General features: G+C 49.1%; 1 protein-coding gene and 2 pseudogenes across 3 annotated transcripts in view; 2 read left to right on the top strand and 1 right to left on the bottom strand.

Moving 5' to 3' along the window:
- LOC100596141 overlaps nt 1-19,753 on the top strand; it is a 240,503-nt pseudogene that overhangs the window by 112,042 nt on the left and 108,708 nt on the right.
- On the bottom strand, nt 4,411-6,334 carry LOC115836109 (annotated as a pseudogene).
- MED15 (mediator complex subunit 15) overlaps nt 10,292-19,753 on the top strand; it is an 86,376-nt gene continuing 76,914 nt past the window's right edge. For all 3 annotated transcript variants that reach the window (XM_030815798.1, XM_004092973.2, XM_030815799.1), the window contains exon 1: nt 10,292-11,575. In XM_030815798.1, the coding sequence (XP_030671658.1) occupies nt 11,508-11,575 (68 nt within the window). In that variant the 5' untranslated portion in view covers nt 10,292-11,507. The remainder of the gene's footprint in view (nt 11,576-19,753) is intronic.

Genomic DNA, 19,753 nt, shown 5'->3' with positions numbered 1-19,753 from the left:
GACAGGGTCTTGCCCAGACTGGTCTGGAACTCCTGGCCTCAGGTGGTCCTCCCACCTTGACTTCCCAGAGTGCTGAGATTACAGGCATGAGCCATTGTGCCCAGCCTTGAGGATGTCTCTTTTGTCCATGGTTAAGTCATAAAATGCTTATTGGTTTTGGTTCTGAGTTGCTTGGTAGGTACCTTTGGTTTACAAGAAGAAAAGTGGGGGGTGGGCAGGGTGGTGGTAGGGAAGAGTGTTCAGTACTGCCAGGAATATGTACTATCTGTTCTGGCTGAAAACTGATAATGAGATATTTGAAAGGATTTTTTTTTTTTTACAGCTCTATGATCAGAAGATGGCATAATCGGGGCTGGGCACAGTGGCTCAGTGCCCAGCTGGGATTATGCCTGTAATCCCAGCACTTTGGGAGGCCAAGGCGAGTGGATCATGAGGTCAGGAGTTCAAGACCAGCCTGGCCAACATGATGAAACCCCGTCTCTACTAAAAATACAAAAAATTAGCTAGGCGCAGTGGCAGGCGCCTGTAATCCCAGCTACTCGGGAGGCTGAGGCTGGAGAATAGCTTGAACTCAGAGGGCGGAGGTTGCAGTGAGCCGAGGCCGCGCCACTGCACTCCAGCCTGGGCGACAGACTGAGACTCCGTCTCTAAAAAACAAAAAAGAAGATGGTGTAATCGGAAGTTGATATTCTGTCTATTGGATCCTGCTTCTCCCCTGGGGTCTTCTCGGTCCCCTGAAGCCCCTCTTCCGGAGTCCCTGCCCTCTATCAGCTCTGCCTCCTGCTTCCTTTCTGCATTGCCATGATTTTTGCTAAGGATAAAGGACAACTTCATTGGCTTCTTTGGGAAACTTGCAGTCTCCCCAAACAGGCCCCTCTGAGATTTCTCCTTTCCATTTGCTTCTGCTCTCCCTTCCTCCTTTTGCCACCTTTGATATTTTCTCCAGTTTCCTTGATTCCTTTGATATGTCCCCATTCAGGCCACTCTGGCCCTCCATCCAACCTGCTAGAACTTTTTCCACTTCAGCACTTCAGTCACTTAAACATTAGGGCTCCCTCCCCTAAAGGGACTCAAAATCCTGCAAAAACAACCACCTAAGGATAAAAAGAGAAAAAATGAAACTGTTTGGAAACTGGGCAAATGAAAACTCTTTTAAAAGTCTTTTTTTGGGGCCAGGTATGGTGGCTCACGCCTGTAATCCCAACACTTTGGGAGGCCGAGGCGGGCAGATCACAAGGTCAGGATTTCGAGACCAGCCTGGCCAATATGGTGAAACCCCGTCTTTCCTAATAATACAAAAAAAATTAGTCAGGTGTGGTGGCACTCGCCTGTAGTCCCAGCTACTTGGGAGGCTGAGGCAGGAGAATCGCTTAAACCCAGGAGGCAGAGGTTGCAGTGAGCGGAGATTGCACCACTGCACCAGCCTGGCGACAGCAAGAAGACTCCATCTCAAAAAATATATATGTATGTATATATATGTATGTATACTATATATATATGTATGTATACTATATAGATATATATATAGAGAGAGAGAGAGAGAGAGAACCAGTGAGTTTGTATTACTGTGTTTTACTGACGACTACCATTTTGGTTCTTTTTTTTTTTTTTTTTTTTTTGAGACGGAGTCTCGCTGTGTCGCCCAGGCTGGAGTGCAGTGGCGCAATCTTGGCTCACCGCAAGCTCCGCCTCCCGGGTTCACGCCATTCTCCTGCCTCAGCCTCTCCAAGTAGCTGGGACTACAGGCGCCCGCCACCACGCCCAGCTAATTTTTTGTATTTTTAGTAGAGACGGGGTTTCACCGTGATCTCGATCTCCTGACCTCGTGATCCGCCCACCTTGGCCTCCCAAAGTGCTGAGATTACAAGCGTGAGCCACCGCGCCCGGCCCGACTACCATTTTGGAATGAAAGCTATAAGATCTTTGTGTTTTTACGTTTATGTGTTTATATTTGTGTATATCTATGTATGTATGTTTGAATATTATATATAATATTTTTTCTGTCTCCATATTCAGTATTACTAAGTGAATTATTTGTTTTTGAGATGGAGTCTCACTCTGTCACCAGGCTGGAGTGCAGTGGCACAATCTCAGCTTACTGCAACCTCCACCTCCCAGGTTCAAACGATTCTCCTGCCTCAGCTTCCTGAGTAGCTGGGACTACAGGTGCGAGCCGCCATGCCCAGCTAATTTTTGTATTTTTAGTAGAGACGAGGTTTCACCATGTTGGCCAGGATGGTCTCGATCTCTTGACCTAGTGATCCACCCACCTCGGCCTCCCAAAGTCCTGGGATTACAGGCATGAGTCACCGCTCCCAGCCTAAATTTTTTAAATCCCTTAAAGGAGTTCTATTCAAATTGTACCCTCCTTTGAAGATGTCTCTTTTGTCTGTGGTGTCTTAAAAGGATTATTGGTCTTAGAGGGAGGTAAATGAGCATTCATACAAGCTAAATATTACCAAAAATTTAAGAAGAATAGAAACTAATCCAAATGCTTTTTAGTTTACATGATCTAGAATATTCTTTAGTAAATAAAGCTAGTTTGAAAATTGATGGACTAGGCTGGGTGCAGTGGCTCAGGCCTGTAGTCCCAGCACTTTGGGAGGCCAAGGCAGGCATGTCACGAGGTCAGGAGATCGAGACCATCCTGGCTAACACGGCAAAACCCCGTCTCTACTAAAAATACAAAAAATTAGCCAGGCGTGGCAGCATGCGCCTGTAGTCCCCAGCTACTTGGGAGGCTGAGGCAGCAGAATGGCGTGAACCCGGGAGGTGGAGCTTGCAGTGAGCTGAGATCATGCCACTGCACTCCAGCCTGGGCGACAGAGCGAGACTCCGTTTCAGAAAAGAAAAAAAAGAAAATTGACGGACTAGTCAAACAAGTTTTATGTTATCGCTACTAAATGGTAAAGATAATAAAACTATCAATCCAACCTAAGAGCAAAATGTGCAATAAAAATGAATTGCGGCTGGGCTCACCCCTGTAGTCCCAGCAGTTTGGGAGGCCGAGGCAGGTGGATCACCTGAGGTCAGGAGTTTAAGACCAGCCTGGCCAATATGGTGAAACCTGGTCTCTACTAAAAATAGAAAAGTAAGGCCGGGTGTGGTGGCGGGCACCTGTAATCCCAGCTACTTGGGAGGCTGAGGCAGGAGAATCACTTGAACCTGGGAGGTGGAGGTTGCAGTGAGCCAAGATCATGCCACTGCACTCCAGCCTGGGAGACAGTGCAAGCCTCCATCTCAAAAAAAAAAAAAAAAAAAATTAGTTGGGCATGGTGGTACATGCCTGTAATCCCAGCTACTTGGGCGTCTGAGGCAGGAGAATTGCTTCAGCCTGGGAGGCGGAGGTTGCAATGAGCCAAGATTGCACTGCTGCACTCCAGCCCAGGCAACAGAGTGAGACTTCCTCTCAAAAAAAAAAAAAAAAAAATGAATTGCATGGCTGGGCGCAGTGGCCCATGCCTGTAATCCAGCACTTTGGGAGACCGAGGCAGGTGGATCATTTGAGGTCAGGAGTTCGAGACCAGCCTAGCCAACATGGTGAAACCCCATCTCCACTAAAAATACAAAAAATTAGCCAAGTATGCTGGCGTGCGCCTGTAATCTCAGTTACTTGGGAGGCTGAGGCAGAAGAATTGCTTGAACCCGGGAGGTGGAGGTTGCAGTGAGCCAAGATGGCACCACTGCACTCCAGCTTGGGTGGCAGTGAGACTCCGTCTCAAAACAAACAAACTAACATGAATTGCTTGATGCATGGAAGTTAAAAAAACAAGAGGGCCGGGCGTGGTGGCTCACACCTGTAATCCCAGCACTTTGGGAGGCAGAGGTGGGCAGATCACGAGGTCAGGAGATTGAGACCATCCTGGCTAACACGGTGAAACCCCATCTCCACTAAAAATATAAAAAATTAGCCAGGCGTGGTGGCGGGCGCCTGTAATCCCAGTTACTTGGGAGGCTGAGGCAGGAGAATGGCATGAACCCAGGAGGCAGAGCTTGCAGTGAGCCGAGATCGTGCCACTGCACTCCAGCCTGGGTGGGAGAGCGAGACTCCGTCTCTTAAAAAAAAAAGGGGAGGAATTTCTGTTTTTGTTTTTGTTTTTTGAGACAGGGCCTTGCTTTGTCACTGAAGCTGGAGTGCAGGGGCGATCTCAGCTCTCTGCAGCCTCAACTTCCTGGGCTCAAGTGATCCTCCCACCTCAGCCTCCCGAGTAGCTGGGACTACAGATGTGTGCCACCACATCTGGCTAATTTTATTTTTTTGTAGAGATAAGGTCTTGCTTTGTGGCCCAGGTGAAACCTTGTTTTTTAACATGAGTTAGTATAAGAGTTACAGTTTTACCTATTTTTGATTTTTTTTCCCTCAGATGGGGTCTCATTGTCACCCAGGTTGGAGTGCAGTGGTGAAATCATAGCTCACTGCAGCCTCCAACTCCTGAGCTCAGGCAATCCTCCCACCTCTGCCTCCTATTTTAAAAATTATCCTGTAATATCTGTAATGTGTGAAATTATATAAAGAGCCTTAATGTGTTTGTCCCTGAAACCCAGGATGCATTTCTGTTTTTCCCCAAGAGTAAATGATTATTTAGAAAGCATGCCAAATTATATACAAATCAACATTCTTTCCCATAATCCTGTGCATCTGAAACTATAGAAATGTCACAGTCCCTGCCCCACATCTTCAAATTAACATTCTCAGGTCACAACAATAAGTCTTCTCTTCCTGGCCGGGCGCGGTGGCTCACGCTTGTAATCCCAGCACTTTGGGAGGCCGAGGCGGGCGGATCACGAGGTCAGGAGATCGAGACCACGGTGAAACCCCGTCTCTACTAAAAATACAAAAAATTAGCCGGGCGTGGTGGCGGGCGCCTGTAGTCCCAGCTACTCGGAGAGGCTGAGGCAGGAGAATGGGGTGAACCCGGGAGGCGGAGCTTGCAGTGAGCCGAGATTGCGCCACTGCACTCCAGCCTGGGCGACAGAGCGAGACTCCATCTCAAAAAGAAAAAAAAAAATAATAAGTCTTCTCTTCCCAAAGGGCTTGTCTCTGGAAAAACAAGCTATTTCCTGGGCTCATATTTCCTTTCTTTGTAGCATGCCTCAGCAATCTATCCAAGAAGTATATATTGGGGAGTAAGGAGGGCGTCCACCAGCAAGACCACAGTTGTTGACAGCCATAAGATTGGAGACAAGCACAAAAGGATAGGTCAACATACTGGCAAAAAAATCCCGTGACAGCTTGAGAATAACTCTTCGTTTCATTCATGGTAGAAACCCCACTGTCCATTGCATGGGTATCAACAAGGTGGTAGGCTAGTGAGTCACACAGCCACAAAGTCACCTAGGAGGTGAGGAACAAGACCTGGGAAAAATCCTAGGACACCCTCTTCCTGATAAATGGTTAGTATGGTGTCACAAAGTCCACAGAACTTGGATTCTCTCCCAGTGAATTGTGCCATAGATCTCAGAGTGAACACATGGAAGGGACGTGATGAGGGCAGCAGCAGAACAAGCGATCATCTCTTGAGTTGTTCCCTTGATAATTTGGTCAAAGGAAGACGAGATTTCTTTCTGTTCATATCCAGGTCCTAACTCCTCACCCTTGTCACACTCCTGGTAATGCTGTAAAACTTCACCACGGACCACAGTTCCAAGGACCCCCGAATGCAGTCATGGAGTTTAGCCTGTGAACAACCCACACCTCCTGTCAATGCTGGCAAAGTTCAGAGCATAACGAAAGAAACCAGGAAGCTAACATACTTGCCACCCCAAAATATTTTGTCCTGTTGGGGGAAAAGGCTCATATCCCACCTGGATGAGCACTTTCATGTGCACGAGTAGCTAGGACAGGATGGTGAGACTAGAGTCCAGGAGCACCTGACTGGCAAGCAACATCCGCCGTGACAGCACCTGTATTATTCTGTCTTCACGCTGCTGATAAAGACATACCCAAGACTGGGAAGTAAAAGAGGTTAAATTGGACTTACAGTCCCTCATGGCTGGGGAGGCCTCAGAATCATGGCGGGAGGTGAAAAGCACTTCTTAACACGGTGAGGGCCAGAGAAAATGAGGAAGAAGCAAAAGCGGAAACCCCGATAAACCCATCAGATCTTATGAGACTTACTTTTGGGAAAGACCTGCCACTTGATTCAATTACCTCCCCCTGGGTCCCTCCCATAACACCTGGGAATTCTGGGAGATACAATTCAAGTTGAGATTTCAGTGTGGACACAGCCAAACCATATCAGCACCAGTGGATGGACAGACCCAGGATGCATTTCTTTTATTTTTCTTTTTTTTTGGAAACGGAGTTTCACACCGTCGCCCAGGCTTGGAGTGCAGTGGCTCCATCTCTGCTCGCTGCAGCCTCCCCCTCCAGGGTTCAGGTGATCCTCCTCCTGCCTCAACCTCCTGAGTAGCTGGGATTACAAGCATGTGCCACAACACCTGGCTACTTTTTCTATTTTTAGTAGAGATGGGGTTTGGCATTGTTGGCCAGGCTGGTCTCAAACTCCTGACCTTAAGTGCTCTGCCTGCCTCAGACCCCCAAAGTGCCAGGATTACAGGCATGAGCCACTGCGTCCAGCCTCAGGATACATTTCTAAAGGCTAGATTCAGGACAATTTCTAAAACTGTGCACCAAGATGACACTGTCAACTTACATGTCCAAGAATGTTGGAGTGAGCAAGACGTGAGAGATTCATAGAGATGACATATGATACTGGTCTTAAAATTGTCTGTTTTTTTTTTCTTTTTTTGAGATGGAGTCTTGCTCTGTCACCCAGGCTGGAGTGGCACCAGGCCCTGGTGCAATCTCGGCTCACTGCAACCTCTACCTCCTGGATTCAAGCAATTTTATTGCCTCTACAGGCACGCGCCCCCACGCCCAGCTAATTTTTGTATTTTTAGTAGAGATGGGGGTTTCACCATTTTCCCAGGCTGGTCTCAAACTCCTGACCTCAGGTGATCCGCCCACCTTAGCCTCCCAAAGTGCTAGGATTACAGGCATGAGCCACCAGGCCCACTCGGCCTTAAAATTGCCTTTTAAATCTGTTACATTTGGTTGTATATAGATTTACCCATGATGTAATTCTATAATCAAAATTACAATTAAATTTTAATGAAAATTTTAGTTAATAATAAATTAATACTTATGAAAATGCTTAGGCACTAACATTAGGTTTACAACACAGGATCCAAATGGCATCTACGGCATGATCCATTACATTTTTTTTTTTTTGGTTTTTCGGTTTTCTGTTTTGAGATGGAGTCTCACTCTGTTACCCATGCTTGAGTGCAGTGGTGCCATCTCGGCTCACTGCAAGCTCCGCCTCCTGGGTTCAAGCGATCCTCCTGCTTCAGCCTCCCAAGTAGCTGGGATTACAGACATGAGCTACCACGCCCAGCTAATTTTTGTATTTTTAGTAGAAAGGGGGTTTCACCATGTTGCCCAGAGTGCTCTCGAACTCCTGACCTCAGGTGATCCGCCCATCTCGGCCTCCCAAAGTGCTGGGATTACAGGTGTGCACCACTGTGCCTGGCCCCCATTACAGTTTTTAAACAAACAGAGAGGACAAGAAAATTTATCAAAATATTGACAATGCTGCCTCTGGATGATGAGATTCATACTGTTTGGGCATTTCTAAAGTTTCTACCATGCATGGCTTTTAGAAACAATAACTGCCAGGCATGGTGGCTCACGCCTGTAATCCCAACACTTTGGGAGGCCGAGGTGGGCAGATTGCCTGAGCTCAGGAGTTCGAGATCAGCCTGGGCAACACGGTGAAACCCTGTCTCTACTAAAATACAAAAAATTAGCCAGGCATGGCAGCACGCTCCTGTAGTCCCATCTACTCGGGAGGCTGAGGCAGGAGAATTGCTTGAACCTGGGAGGTGGAGGTTGCAATGAGCCGAGATTGCACCACTGCACTCCAGCCTGGGCAACAGAGCAAGACTGCATCTCAAAAAAAAAAAAAAAAAAGAAACAATAACCACTCTCGCCCTACCTCTACATACATAAGTGATTACAGGCTCCAGGCCAAACACACAGAGGAGTTACATCTGGCTGGTGCTAGGATGGAAGGTGGGACAGGTCACCACCTCCCAGGGACTGAGTGCCAAAGCAAGGAGGAAGATTGGAGGGAGACTGTAGGAAGACAGCCACAGGCTCGCAGGGCTCGTGCTAAGCTCTCTAGGGGAAAGCTTGAGCTGCCTGGGAAGCTTCCAGCTCCTACCTCCTGCAGAGCCCAGAATGGTGTCCAGGAAATATGTGGCCTTTGAGTGGAACCAGCCTTGGCATGGTAGCCTGCAGGAACCCGCAGGCTACAGACATGGCCATATGAGCAGTGAGGATCTCCCCCGAGATGAGGATCCCCAGAACATAGTGTGGGATGCAGGTCTGGCCTCTGCATACCCTCGGCTTCCTCCATCACTTATTCTCAGACATCTAAACCACCAACATCCAGACGGGGGATCCCAGGAGGGTCTACAGTGTCAAGAGAGGGCAAGTCCACTTCAGGATCAACCTTCCCGTGGCCTCTTAACTTTCCTTGGTCCACCTTTCCAGGTCACCCATTCAGACTCTCACCAGGGATCACTGCCCTGGGCACCACCAACCCAATGCAGGGACAAGTAGAAAAAGAGCTCTGGGGAAAACAGCAAAGGGAATAGTCACTCAATTTTATTGTGATGACAAACTCCTGGCAAAGTTCCAGGCCCCTCTCTGTCTGTGTCTGTGAATTATGTGTCTGAGGCTCCATCAACCACAGTGCAGAAGGGGGAGGGTTGTCCTAAGTATCCTATTAACATGTTCATTTGTTTGTTTGTTTTTTTGAGACGGTTTTGCTCTTGTTGCCCAGGCTGCAGTGCAATGGCATGATCTCAGCTCACTGCAACCTTTACCTCCTGGGTTCAAGTGATTCTCGTGCCTCAGCCTCCCGAGTAGCTGGGATTACAGGCACGCACCACCATGCCCGGCTACTTTTGTATTTTTAGTAGAGACGGGGTTTCACTATGTTGGCCAGGCTGGTCTCGAACTCCTGACCTCAGGTGATCCACCTGCCTCGGCCTCCCAAAGTGCTTGGATTACAGGCATGAGCCACCATGCCCAGCCAGAACACAGGACTTTCAAAACTTAAACCTGGGGCTGGGCACGGTGGCTCACACCGGTAATCCCAGCACTTTGGGAGGCCGAGGCAGGCAGATCACCTGTCAGGAGTTCAAGACCAGCCTGGGCAACAAGGTGAAACCCCATCTTTACTAAAAAAAAAATAAAATAAAATACAAAAATGAGTCGGGCGTGGTGGCGCACACCTGTAGTCCCAGCTACTGGGGAGGCTGAGGCATGAGAATCACTTGAACCTGGGATGGCAGAGACTGCAGTAAGCGGAGATCGCGCCACTGCACTCAAGCCTGGCAGACCTAGCGAGACTCTGTCTCAAGACAAAAAACAAAACAAGGCTGGGCGCGGTGGCTCACGCCTGTAATCCCAACACTTTGGGAGGCCAAGGCGGGTGGATCACCAGGTCAGGAGATCAAGAACATCCTGGCCAACATGGTGAAACCCTGTCTCCACCAAAAATACAAAAATTAGCCAGATGTGGTGCCAGGTGCTTGTAATCCCAGCTACTCAGGAGGCTGAGGCAGGAGAATCACTTGAACCCGAGAGGCGGAGGATGCGGTGAGCCGAGATCGTGCCACTGCACTCCAGCTTGGGCGAGAGAGCGAGACTCTGCCTCAAAAAAAAAAAAAAAAAAAACAAGGAAAAAAACACTAAAACCTTAGATGTCCTGGGCAACCCCGGACAAGATGATCACTCTAGATAGAGTTTTTAAAAATTAGTTTTCAGCCCAGCCAAGATGGTGAAACCCTGTCTCTACTAAGGATACAAAAAATTAGCCGGGCTTGGTGGCAGGCACCTGTAATCCCAGCTACTCGGGAGGCTGAGGCAGGAGAATCACTTGAACCCGGGAGGCAGAGGTTGCAGTGAGCCGAGATGGCACCACAGCACTCCAGTCTGGGCAACAGGGGGAGACTCCATCTCAAAAAAAAAAATTAGTTTTGCCACCAGGCACGGTGGCTCATGCCTGTAATCCCAGTACTTTGGGAGGCCAAGGTAGGTGGATCACCTGAGGTCAGGAGTTCGAGACCAGCCTGGCCAACGTGGTGAAACCCTGTCTCTACTAAAAATACAAAAATTAGCCAGGCATGGTGGGGTATGCTTGTAATCCCAGCTACTGGGGAGGCTGAGGTGGGAGAACTGCTTGAACCCGGGAGGCAGAGGTTGCAGTGAGCCAAGATGGCGCCATTGCACTCCAGCCTGGCCAACAAGGGCTAAATTCTATCTCAAAAAAAAAAAACAAAAAACAATTTTGGGAGTATTAGAGCAGAAAACGTTTGAAAACATGAACAGCTCTCACATCAACACAAGACCTGAAACTCTGTTGTCAAGAGAGGCCTCTTTGGGGAGAATGCTCACTCCTCTCCCACCCACTCTCTACCACCCTTAACCTCCTGTCTGGGGCACAGTAACAAGGAGTGTAAGGGGTGTACAGTGCCTAGCAGGGGCCTGGCACTTAGGCTTCAGTAGGTGCCAGTCCACACTCTGAGGCCCATGTTGGTTGGTGTCCACCTGGTGCTTATGGACCACTTGGGTTCCAGATTTTCCTCACATCACCTCCCTCCCCAGGGTAACAGATAAAGGCCCCATAGTTCCAAGGAGGCAGAACTTTTACATTCCTAAAAGTATTCTCAGGCCCCCATAACCCCTCATCTCACCTTCAGCTCGCTCACCTTCACCTACCAAATTCGTTTGACATCTGGCCTCCAGCAACTAGCTAGGCTGAGTTCTCCATGAACGGGACATGGCTGCTGGTCAAAGGGGAAAGCCCATGTCTAAAAATTAATAAACGTGGTTTAGGGGCCTCACATCCCCAACCCCCAAATACAGCCATTGGTGAGATGTGAGATTCAAAAAATCGAAGAGTGAAGCGGTGATGAGAGTCCATCTGGTCGCTCTTCGGATGCGGCGCTAGCAGGCAGTTGCATGAAAGCAGATCGCAGATCACGTTGCACTGGCACACAGTAGGTACCCACACATATTTGATAAATAAACACTCTCTCCCTAGCATTACTATAGATAGATGGTAGCTTGGCCCGGCATCCCGGAGGGTCTGGATCTCAGGGACTAGATAAGGCCAGCACACTGAAGAGTCGCAGAAAACGCAGGCGGTCAGGCGCGGGCCTGCTGCGGGAGCACCTGCCGTGTCCTACAGCTGCACTGGAAGAGGGGCGTGTGTCTCCCAGCCGGGCGGAACTGAGACCGCTTCGTCCCCGGCGGGGAACTTCATTTCCCACAGGCCTGTGCGCGAGACTCCATTTCCCACAAGCGCCCCTTCACTTCCGGCTCGGCCGAGGCACTGCGGACGGCTTCCGGGTTTGGGCCTGGCTCTGTGACTGAGGCGGCGGCGGTGGCGGCCGAGCGGGATACGGGCGGCGGGAGCTGGGGAACAGGCATGGACGTTTCGGGGCAAGAGACCGACTGGCGGAGCACCGCCTTCCGGCAGAAGCTGGTCAGTCAAATGTGAGTAGTGGTCGGGGCAGGGGGCTGGATTGCGGGGCCTTCCTCTTTCGCGTGGCGGGCGAGGCCAGGGCCGGACCCGTGAGAAACCTAGGGCGCCGGGAGACAGAAGGCGCCGGGGACTTGCGTGGGTCCCAGGGCGCGGGCCTCCCCTGTCTGTCCCCTCCGTTCCCGACATGGACCGCTCGTTTGCTTTCCTGGGGCCGAGCTCTGCAAACCAACGAGCCCTGGCTTATGAATCATCGTCTTGAGCTTTCTCATTCGTCATTTGTGTGCTTTGGGTGCAGACTTTCCCCCGCTTTTTGAACCACACTGAATAGGGAAAGGGAGAGAGGCAGCCGCCTGTAGTGGGTTTAGCAGGGCTGGGTGCTTCGTGGTCTCTTCCAGAAAAGCGCATCAACGGTGAAAGAAAGTGATGGGAGGAGGGTGGATGTAAGATGAGATTGGGAAGAAGGTAGATGTTTGGGGTGTGGGCGGTGGGACGGAGGATCTAAGGGTGACCCCCCCCCGAAGGAATGTGGACTTTGCCAAAGGATGGCAGGAAGCCGCTGTCAGGAAGCGATCGTCGTTTCTGGAGGAGAGAGTGAAGAGCTGGGGTCAGTGGCCCCGCTCAGAGGAACTCTAGCCCCTTACCACCGACTGCTTGTTTCTATTAGCAGTTTTTAACTGAGCTTATTGGCGTGTTGTGTTTGCTACAGATTTGCCTGAGGCACAGCCCCTTTCCTGAGGGATGGCATTGTCGGTAAAGGAACCATCACAGTGCAGTCTTGTCAGTCTGTAATGTGTATACTGCAGGGGTTTCTTGCGAAGCGGCGGTTAACTTGAGCAGACCAGGGGCAGTCTAGTGAGTAGGTGACAAATAAATTGAGTCCTAGAAAGACAAGTAGGAGGGTAAATAGCCACCATTCCAAGCTGAGGAGTTAGGAAACATGAGCATTTACTGCGTGGAGGGAGGACCTTGTAGTCTGAGAGTTCTGGGGCTGGAGGAGTAAGAAAGCCCAAGAGATGATGGAATGAGGGTGAGCACTTTAGTGGGGGTGTTGTGCTAAGGAATTGAGCCTGTGTTTGGCATGTGGCATTCTTTGGAGTAGTGAAATGCCAGTGTTGGGAACATCCCTAGAGTCCCTGGAGATGAATACAGGACAGAGAAGAGAGACCAGTTAAGCTATTAAGAGAGTTTGAACATTTGGAGGGAGTGGGGAACCTGTCCTTTTTCATCCTTGTATTCTCACCGCTAGCTCACTGCCTGCCACATTACTCCGTAAAATGATTGTGGCATGACCTAGTCGGACGGGAGATTATAAAGGCCTGCATTAGACAGTGGTAGAAACTGAAAGAGGAAGACAGATTCCAGAGGAAAGGGAATGTAGACAATTCTTGATGACTAACTGGATGGAGGGGGGTGGGGTGTGGGGTGAAGCATTGTGGAAGGAAGGAAGCCGGGCTGAATGCTGGGAAACCTTTCAGTACAGTGGAAAGAGTAGGGACTGTAGAGTTAGTAGCTATGGGCTTTGGGAAGAATAGCCTTGGGATATTTCTGGGGATATTGCACAATCAGTGAACAGTGTTTTACTGATACACTATAGTTATCTGTAGGTGAAATCTTGAGAGATATCCCACTTCAGGGTTCCTGCAAGAAAAGTCCCCAGGGCAAGGGTTCTTCTTTGGGAAAGCCCAGAATGAAGAACTGGAAGGGTGAGTTGTCATCAAAGAAAATGGGGGTAGGGGAAGTGTTAGAGGGCTGGGAGGGTGATTGAGGAGTTTATGGGTGTTGAGAGTGACTGGATACTTCATAACTCAGCTTTATTTTGCTTCTGGGAGAATTGAGTTCTTTGTTTTTTTCGAGATTGCTGTTTGTGTATTTTTCTGTTGCTGCTCTAACGAATTACCACAAGTTTAGCATCTTAAAACAACACACCTTTGGCCGGGAGTGGTGGCTCACGCCTGTAATCCCAGCACTTTGGGAGACTGAGCCAGGCGGATCATGAGGTCAAGAGACTGAGACCTGTCCTGGCCAACACGGTGAAACCCTATCTCTACTAAAAATACAAAAATTAGCTGGGTGTGATGGCGCACACCTGTAGTCTCAGCTACTCAGGAGTCTGAGGCAGGAGAATTGCTTGAACCCGGGAGGCGGAGGTTGCAGTGAGCCGAGATCACGCCACTGATTTCCCGCCTGGTGACAGAGCGAGACTCCGTCTCAAAAACAAACAAACAAAGAAAACACACATTTATCATCTGGTAGTTTCTGTAGGTCAGAGGTCCAGGTAGGTTCCACTAGGTCTTCTGCTATCAAGGTCTATCAAGGCTGAAATCAAGACGTTGGCAGAGTGCATTTCTTACTGAATGCCCTGGGGTGGAACCTGCTTGCAAGCCCATTTATGCTGTTGGCCATATTCAGTTCCTTGAGCTTGTAGGACTGAGGTGCCCTCTTTCCTTACTGGCTGTTAGCCAGGAGTCAGTCTTTGTTCCCAGAAGCTGCCCGAATTCTTTCTCATGCTTTTTGTGTGTCTCCCTCCAGCGAGGGCCAGTTCTTCTGCCACATCTGTCTGATTTCAGCTAGAGAAAATATCCTGCTTTTCAGGGCTCAGATTAGGTTTAGTGCACTCAGAGAAGCCAGGATAATCTCTTTATTTTAAAGTTTGTAATTTTAATTACATCTGCAGAATTCCTTTTGCCATGTAATGTAGCATATTCACAAGTTCTAGGGATTAGGCACGAGATGGGCATTCTCCTACCACAGCCGGGAGGAGCAGTTGCAAAGGTTGCCTTGCCTAGGTGATGTGGGTGTTCTCAGTTCTCAGATTTGTCTGTTTTCTCTCTAGGGTTCACTTTCTCTCTAGGGTTCATATTGAAAGTCGTGATTCTTGGTGCCTTGATTTATTGTGCTCATAGGGTTAAAAAAAGATTTGCATTAGAATTCTGGACATACCTTTAATTCTTAACTTCCTCCCATGTTTTTACACTGTTGTTTAAATTAGGCCATTTTGGGAAATGCTTTGTACCCAAGTAATTCATAGTTGATGAAGGGATAGAGAAAGTGTCTTGCTTGTGGCACTGTGGCTCACACCTGTAATCCCGGCACCCTGGGAGGCTGAGATCTGGGACTGCTTGAGTCCAGGAGTTTGAGACCAGCCTAGGTAACATAAAAAAATACAACAATCAGCTGGGTGTGGTGGTGTGCACCCGTAGTCCCAGCTACTCTGGTGGCTGAGGCGGGGGGATGGCTTGAGCCTGGGAGGTCGAGGCTGCAGTGAGCTACGTTCACACTACTGCACTCCAACCTGGGCCACAGAACAAGACCCTGTCTCAAAAAAAAAAAAGAAAGCATTCTAAGTTTTGACAGAGGAGAAGACATCTGATGGTTAGTTACCTGTCTCTACCAGGAGCCTAGGGAACAATGCCCCAGCGCATAAGCTGGTATATAGTCTAGTCTCCTGGCTCCCACTGAGAAAAAGGGATTTTGAGTTGAGGCTGGCTATGACCAGACAGCTGGCTATGACTCTCCAATTCAGCCTCTTAGCCCTCCACCACCTCATCTGGGCCCATTCTGGGCTGTGGTCTCCTGTTCTCTTCAGTCCCATCCTTCTTCCCCAAACAGCACAAGTGAGGGTGAGGCCTAAAGTGTAGCCACTGCCCTGCTGCAGAACAATCGGTGACTTCTCTTAGCATTAGAATAAGACTCCAGATGTCCCACCCTCCCAGCCCCTCACCCTGACCTGGTGTAGTCACCTCTTCTCCTACCCCTATGCTGTTCTGACCTCTCTGGTCTTTCAGCTTCTTGAACATTGTAAGCTTTTTTTTTTTTTTTTTTTTTTTTTTGAGACAAGATCTTGCTCTGTGGCCCAGGTTAGAGTGCAGTGGTATGATGATAGCTTGTTGCAGCCTTGACCTCCCAGGCTCAAACCATCCTCCCACCGTAGCCTTCTGAGTAGCTGAGACTACGGGCACACACCACCACGCCTGACTGATTTTTATGTTTTTTGTAGAGATGAGGTTTCACCATGTTGCCCAGACTGGTCTTGAACTCCTGGGTTCAGATGATCCTCCCTACTAGCCTTCCAAAGCACTGGGATTACAGATGTGAGCCCCTATGCCTGGCCCCTGAGCTCTTTCTTTTTAACCAATTTATTATCAAGTGTTTAAGGTATTCAAAAATGAGTAGACTCCTCCCCACCTCTGTATTCATGACTAGCTCCTTCTTTTAGGTGTCTGCTCAGTATCAGATACTCAGAGGATCCTTCCCTGCTTGATCTAAAGTTGGTCACCGCCTCTGATATGTTTTATCTCAGCCCTTTTTAGTTTCCCATAGGACCTCATACGTATGAAGCTTGATACCTGGTATACAACACACTTGTTGAGGAGTGGAATAGTATTTTCTTGGGGGCTGTGTGAGTCACCTCTTTTTTTTTTTTTTTGAGATGGAGTCTCACTCTGTTGCCCAGGCTGGAGTGCAGTGTCACAATCTCAGCTCACTGCAAGCTCCGCCTCCCAGGTTCACGCCATTCTCCTGCCTCAGCCTCCCGAGTAGCTGAGGTTACAGGCACGCACCACCAAGCCCAGCTAATTTTTGTATTTTTAGTAGAGGCGGGGTTTCACCATGTTGGTCAGGTTGGTCTCGAACTCCTGACCTTGTGATCCACCCGCCTCAGCCTCCCAAAGTGCTGAGATTACAGGCGTGAGCCACCGCACCTGGCCGGGTCACCTCTTGTATTACAGTGGCATTCTTTATTTTTTTATTTTTATTTGTTTTTTTGAGACAGAGTCTCGCTGTCGTCCAGGCTGGAGTGCAATGGCGCGATCTCGGCTCACTGCAGGCTCCGCCCCCCAGGGTTCACGCCATTCTCCTGCCTCAGCCTCCCGAGTAGTTGGGACTACAGGCGCCCGCCACCACGCCCGGCTAATTTTTTGTATTTTTAGTAGAGACGGGGTTTCACCGTGTTAGCCAGGATGGTCTCGATCTCCTGACCTCGTGATCCACCCGCCTCGGCCTCCCAAAGTGCTAGGATTACAGGCGTGAGCCACCGCGCCCGGCCTATTTTTTTATTTTTTAAAGAGACAGGGTCTTGCTTTGTCACTTGGGCTGGAGTGCAGGTGGTATGATCATAGCTCACTGCAGCCTCAAACTCCTGGACTCAAGTGATTCTCCAATGCAGTGGTATTCTTTACCTGAACGAGTGTACACTGTGAAGCTCTGGATCCCCTGCTTTCTCCACTTGTTACACTTGTTAGCCTTTCTTTTTTTTTTTTTTTTTGGAGACGGAGTCTCACCCTGTGGCCCCAGGGTGGAGTGCAGTGGTGCGATCTCGGCTCACTGCAACCTCCACCTCCCGGCTTCAAGCAGTTCTCTGCCTCAGCCTCCTGAGTAGCTGGGATTACAGGCACCCGCCACCACACCTGGCTAATTTTTGTATTTTTAGTAGAGACGGGGTTTCACCATCTTGGTCAGGCTGGTCTTGAACTCCCAACCTCATGACCCACCTGCCTCGGCCTCCCAAGGTATTGGGATTACAGGCATGAGCCACAGCACCTGGCCGAGCCTTTTTTAATCATATCCCTCATCAATGAAATGGTAGGAAGCCAATCTGTTTTACAGATATGGTAGAAGGGAAAAATGAAGAGACCTCTGTACAAGCCTTTGCAGAGGTCTTGGGACTCAGTGGTGAGCTCCCTGCCACCACCTCCTGTGCCCTTGCAGGAGTAGGAGATTCTATAGTCTTGGAGAATGAAGATGATACCCTGATACCCCAAGCCTGGTTAGGGAAATTGATGACCCTTATTGGAGCCTGTGGGGACGGTAGTTGGGAAATTGTTAGTAGGTTCATGTTGGCTTTTTTTTTTTTTTTTTTTTGAGACAGAATCTTGCTCTCTCCCTCAGGTTGGAGTGCAGTGGCATGATCTTGGCCCACTGCAACCTCTGCCTCCCGGGCTTAAGCGATCCTCCCACCTCAGCATTCCCAAGTAGCTGGTACTACAGACGCATGCCACCAGGCCCAGCTAATTTTTGTATTTTGTGTAAGAGACAGGGTTTCACCATGTCTCCCAGGCTGGTCTTGATCTCCTGGGCTCAAGCGATCCACCTGCCTCGGCCTCCCAAAGGGCTGGGATTACAGGTGTGAGCCACCATGCTTGCCTTTGTTGACTCTTTATTGAACATCTACTCTCCCTGCAGAAACTGCAGGATAAGCCACCCTTAGAACCAATTTAACTGGCCTTTCTGGGGCTTGGACCTTCCTCATGAGATTGCTGGGTTAATGTTGAGCCTGTCTCTGGGTTGTAAGCTCTCAGAGAACAAGCGTGCATCTGCAATGACTAGTGCTGCACCTGTCATACAGATTTGTAGAAAATATTTAAGCTGTGAATGAACAAAAGGACCTTATCATCTACTTTCTTTCAATTCTTTTTGATTTTTCTGTCATCTTATTCTTGAGACTTTTATCCCTCCCACCCCTCTGTACAGCAGATTGCACATATAAAGATGAAATAAATAGATGTCCATTGGGCAAAACAATACAGAGGGGAGGTGACACAGCTGGGGAAGGACAGTCCAGTATCTGATGAAGTGCCAGAAGGGGCTCAGGGGGAGCATGGAATGGAGCTGGAACTGCCAGGTCAGCCACCTCTTCTAGTGAAGCCTCCAGAGAGACGTGAGGTCCAAGTAAGACAACACAGGGGACAAAACATACAACTGAACAGCAACTTCCAAGGGTCTGGAGAGGTCTTCAGAAGGATAGGGAGTGCCCTTAAACTTGCAAGCCCAGATTCTGCCTGTGGGTCATGGTCCTTGCCATAGGCAGAAACCAGTGAGTCAGCCTTGGCTGAGCTTTTTCTGTGACTTTTCCCACTCACAGCTCTGTGCCCTTCTGATGCAGTTCCAGCCCTTGTTTTCCATCTTCATAGCCTGGTTGTCACCTGAGTGGCTGCACTGGCTTATAGGTGTCTGTGTATAACCTATTGCTAGAATGTCCATTCTTTGAGGCTAGGGGCCCTGTCTGTCCCTCTCTTCACATTCATAGCCCCAGTGCCCCATAGGGCTGCTCCTGATGGGCAAATAGGAAGTGGTTGTCGAGCCTCTAGGCCAGTCGTGACAGTGACCTGAGGGGACTTGAGCCCTCAGTCATCTGCTCAGGAGTTCAGGGCTTTCTCAACAGCAGCTGACATGCGGCAGGCATGCTATGCCAAGCCCTATTGCGGGAGTTGACAGATGTTGACTCATCCCCACTTCATGCTTGCTTTGTCAGTAGATGTACATTTTACTCCCATTTATAAGATGAGGAAAATGAGGCCTAGAGGAGAGGCCACTGCTGCTTAGAGTTACTCTACATGTTGTAAATCAGAGGTGTCCAGTCTTTTGGCTTCCCTGGGCCACGTAGGAAGAAGAATTGTTTTGGGCCACACATAAGATACACTAACATTAATGATAGCTGATGAGCTAAAAAAAAAAAATCGCCAAAAAATCTCATAATAAAGTTTATGAAGGCTGGGAACAGTGGCTGACGCCTGTAATCCTAGCACTTTGGGAGGCTAAGGTGGGTGGATTGCTTGAGGTCAGGAGTTTGAGACCAGCCTGGGCAACATGGTGAAACCCCGTCTCTACTAAAAATACAAAAATTAGCTGGGCATGGTGGCGGGCACCTGTAGTCCCGGTGGGGAGGCTGAGGCAGAAGAATCGCTTAAACCCGGGAGGCAGAGGTTGCAATGAGCCAAGGTCGCGCCACTGCACTCCAATCTGGCAACAGAGCGAGACTCAGTCTCAAAAAAAAAAAAAATATAGACCAACCTGGCCAACATAATAAAACCCCGTCTCTACTAAAAATACAAAAATTAGCCAGGCATAGTGGTGCACACTGTAGTCTCAGCTACTTGGGAGGCTGAGGCAGGAGAATCGCTTGAACCTGAGAGGTGGAGGTTGCAGTGAATCAAGATCACGCCACTTCACTCCAGCTTGGGTGACAGAGCGAGACTCTGTCTCAAAAAAAAAAAAAAAAAAAAAAAAAATAAATAAGTAGGTTGGGCGCGGTGGCTCATGCCTGTAATCCCAGCACTGTGGGAGGCTGAGGCGGGTGGATCACCTGAGGTCAGGAGTTCCAGACCAGCCTCAACATGGAGAAACCCCATCTCTACTAAAAATACAAAATTAGCTGGGCATGGTGGTGCATGCCTATAATCCCAGCTACTCAG

Source organism: Nomascus leucogenys, chromosome 7b, assembly GCF_006542625.1.
Source record: "Nomascus leucogenys isolate Asia chromosome 7b, Asia_NLE_v1, whole genome shotgun sequence".
Taxonomy (NCBI): Eukaryota; Metazoa; Chordata; class Mammalia; order Primates; family Hylobatidae; genus Nomascus; species Nomascus leucogenys.
Note: the sequence above shows the minus strand (reverse complement) of the source record. Positions and strands in the feature narration are given on the sequence as shown.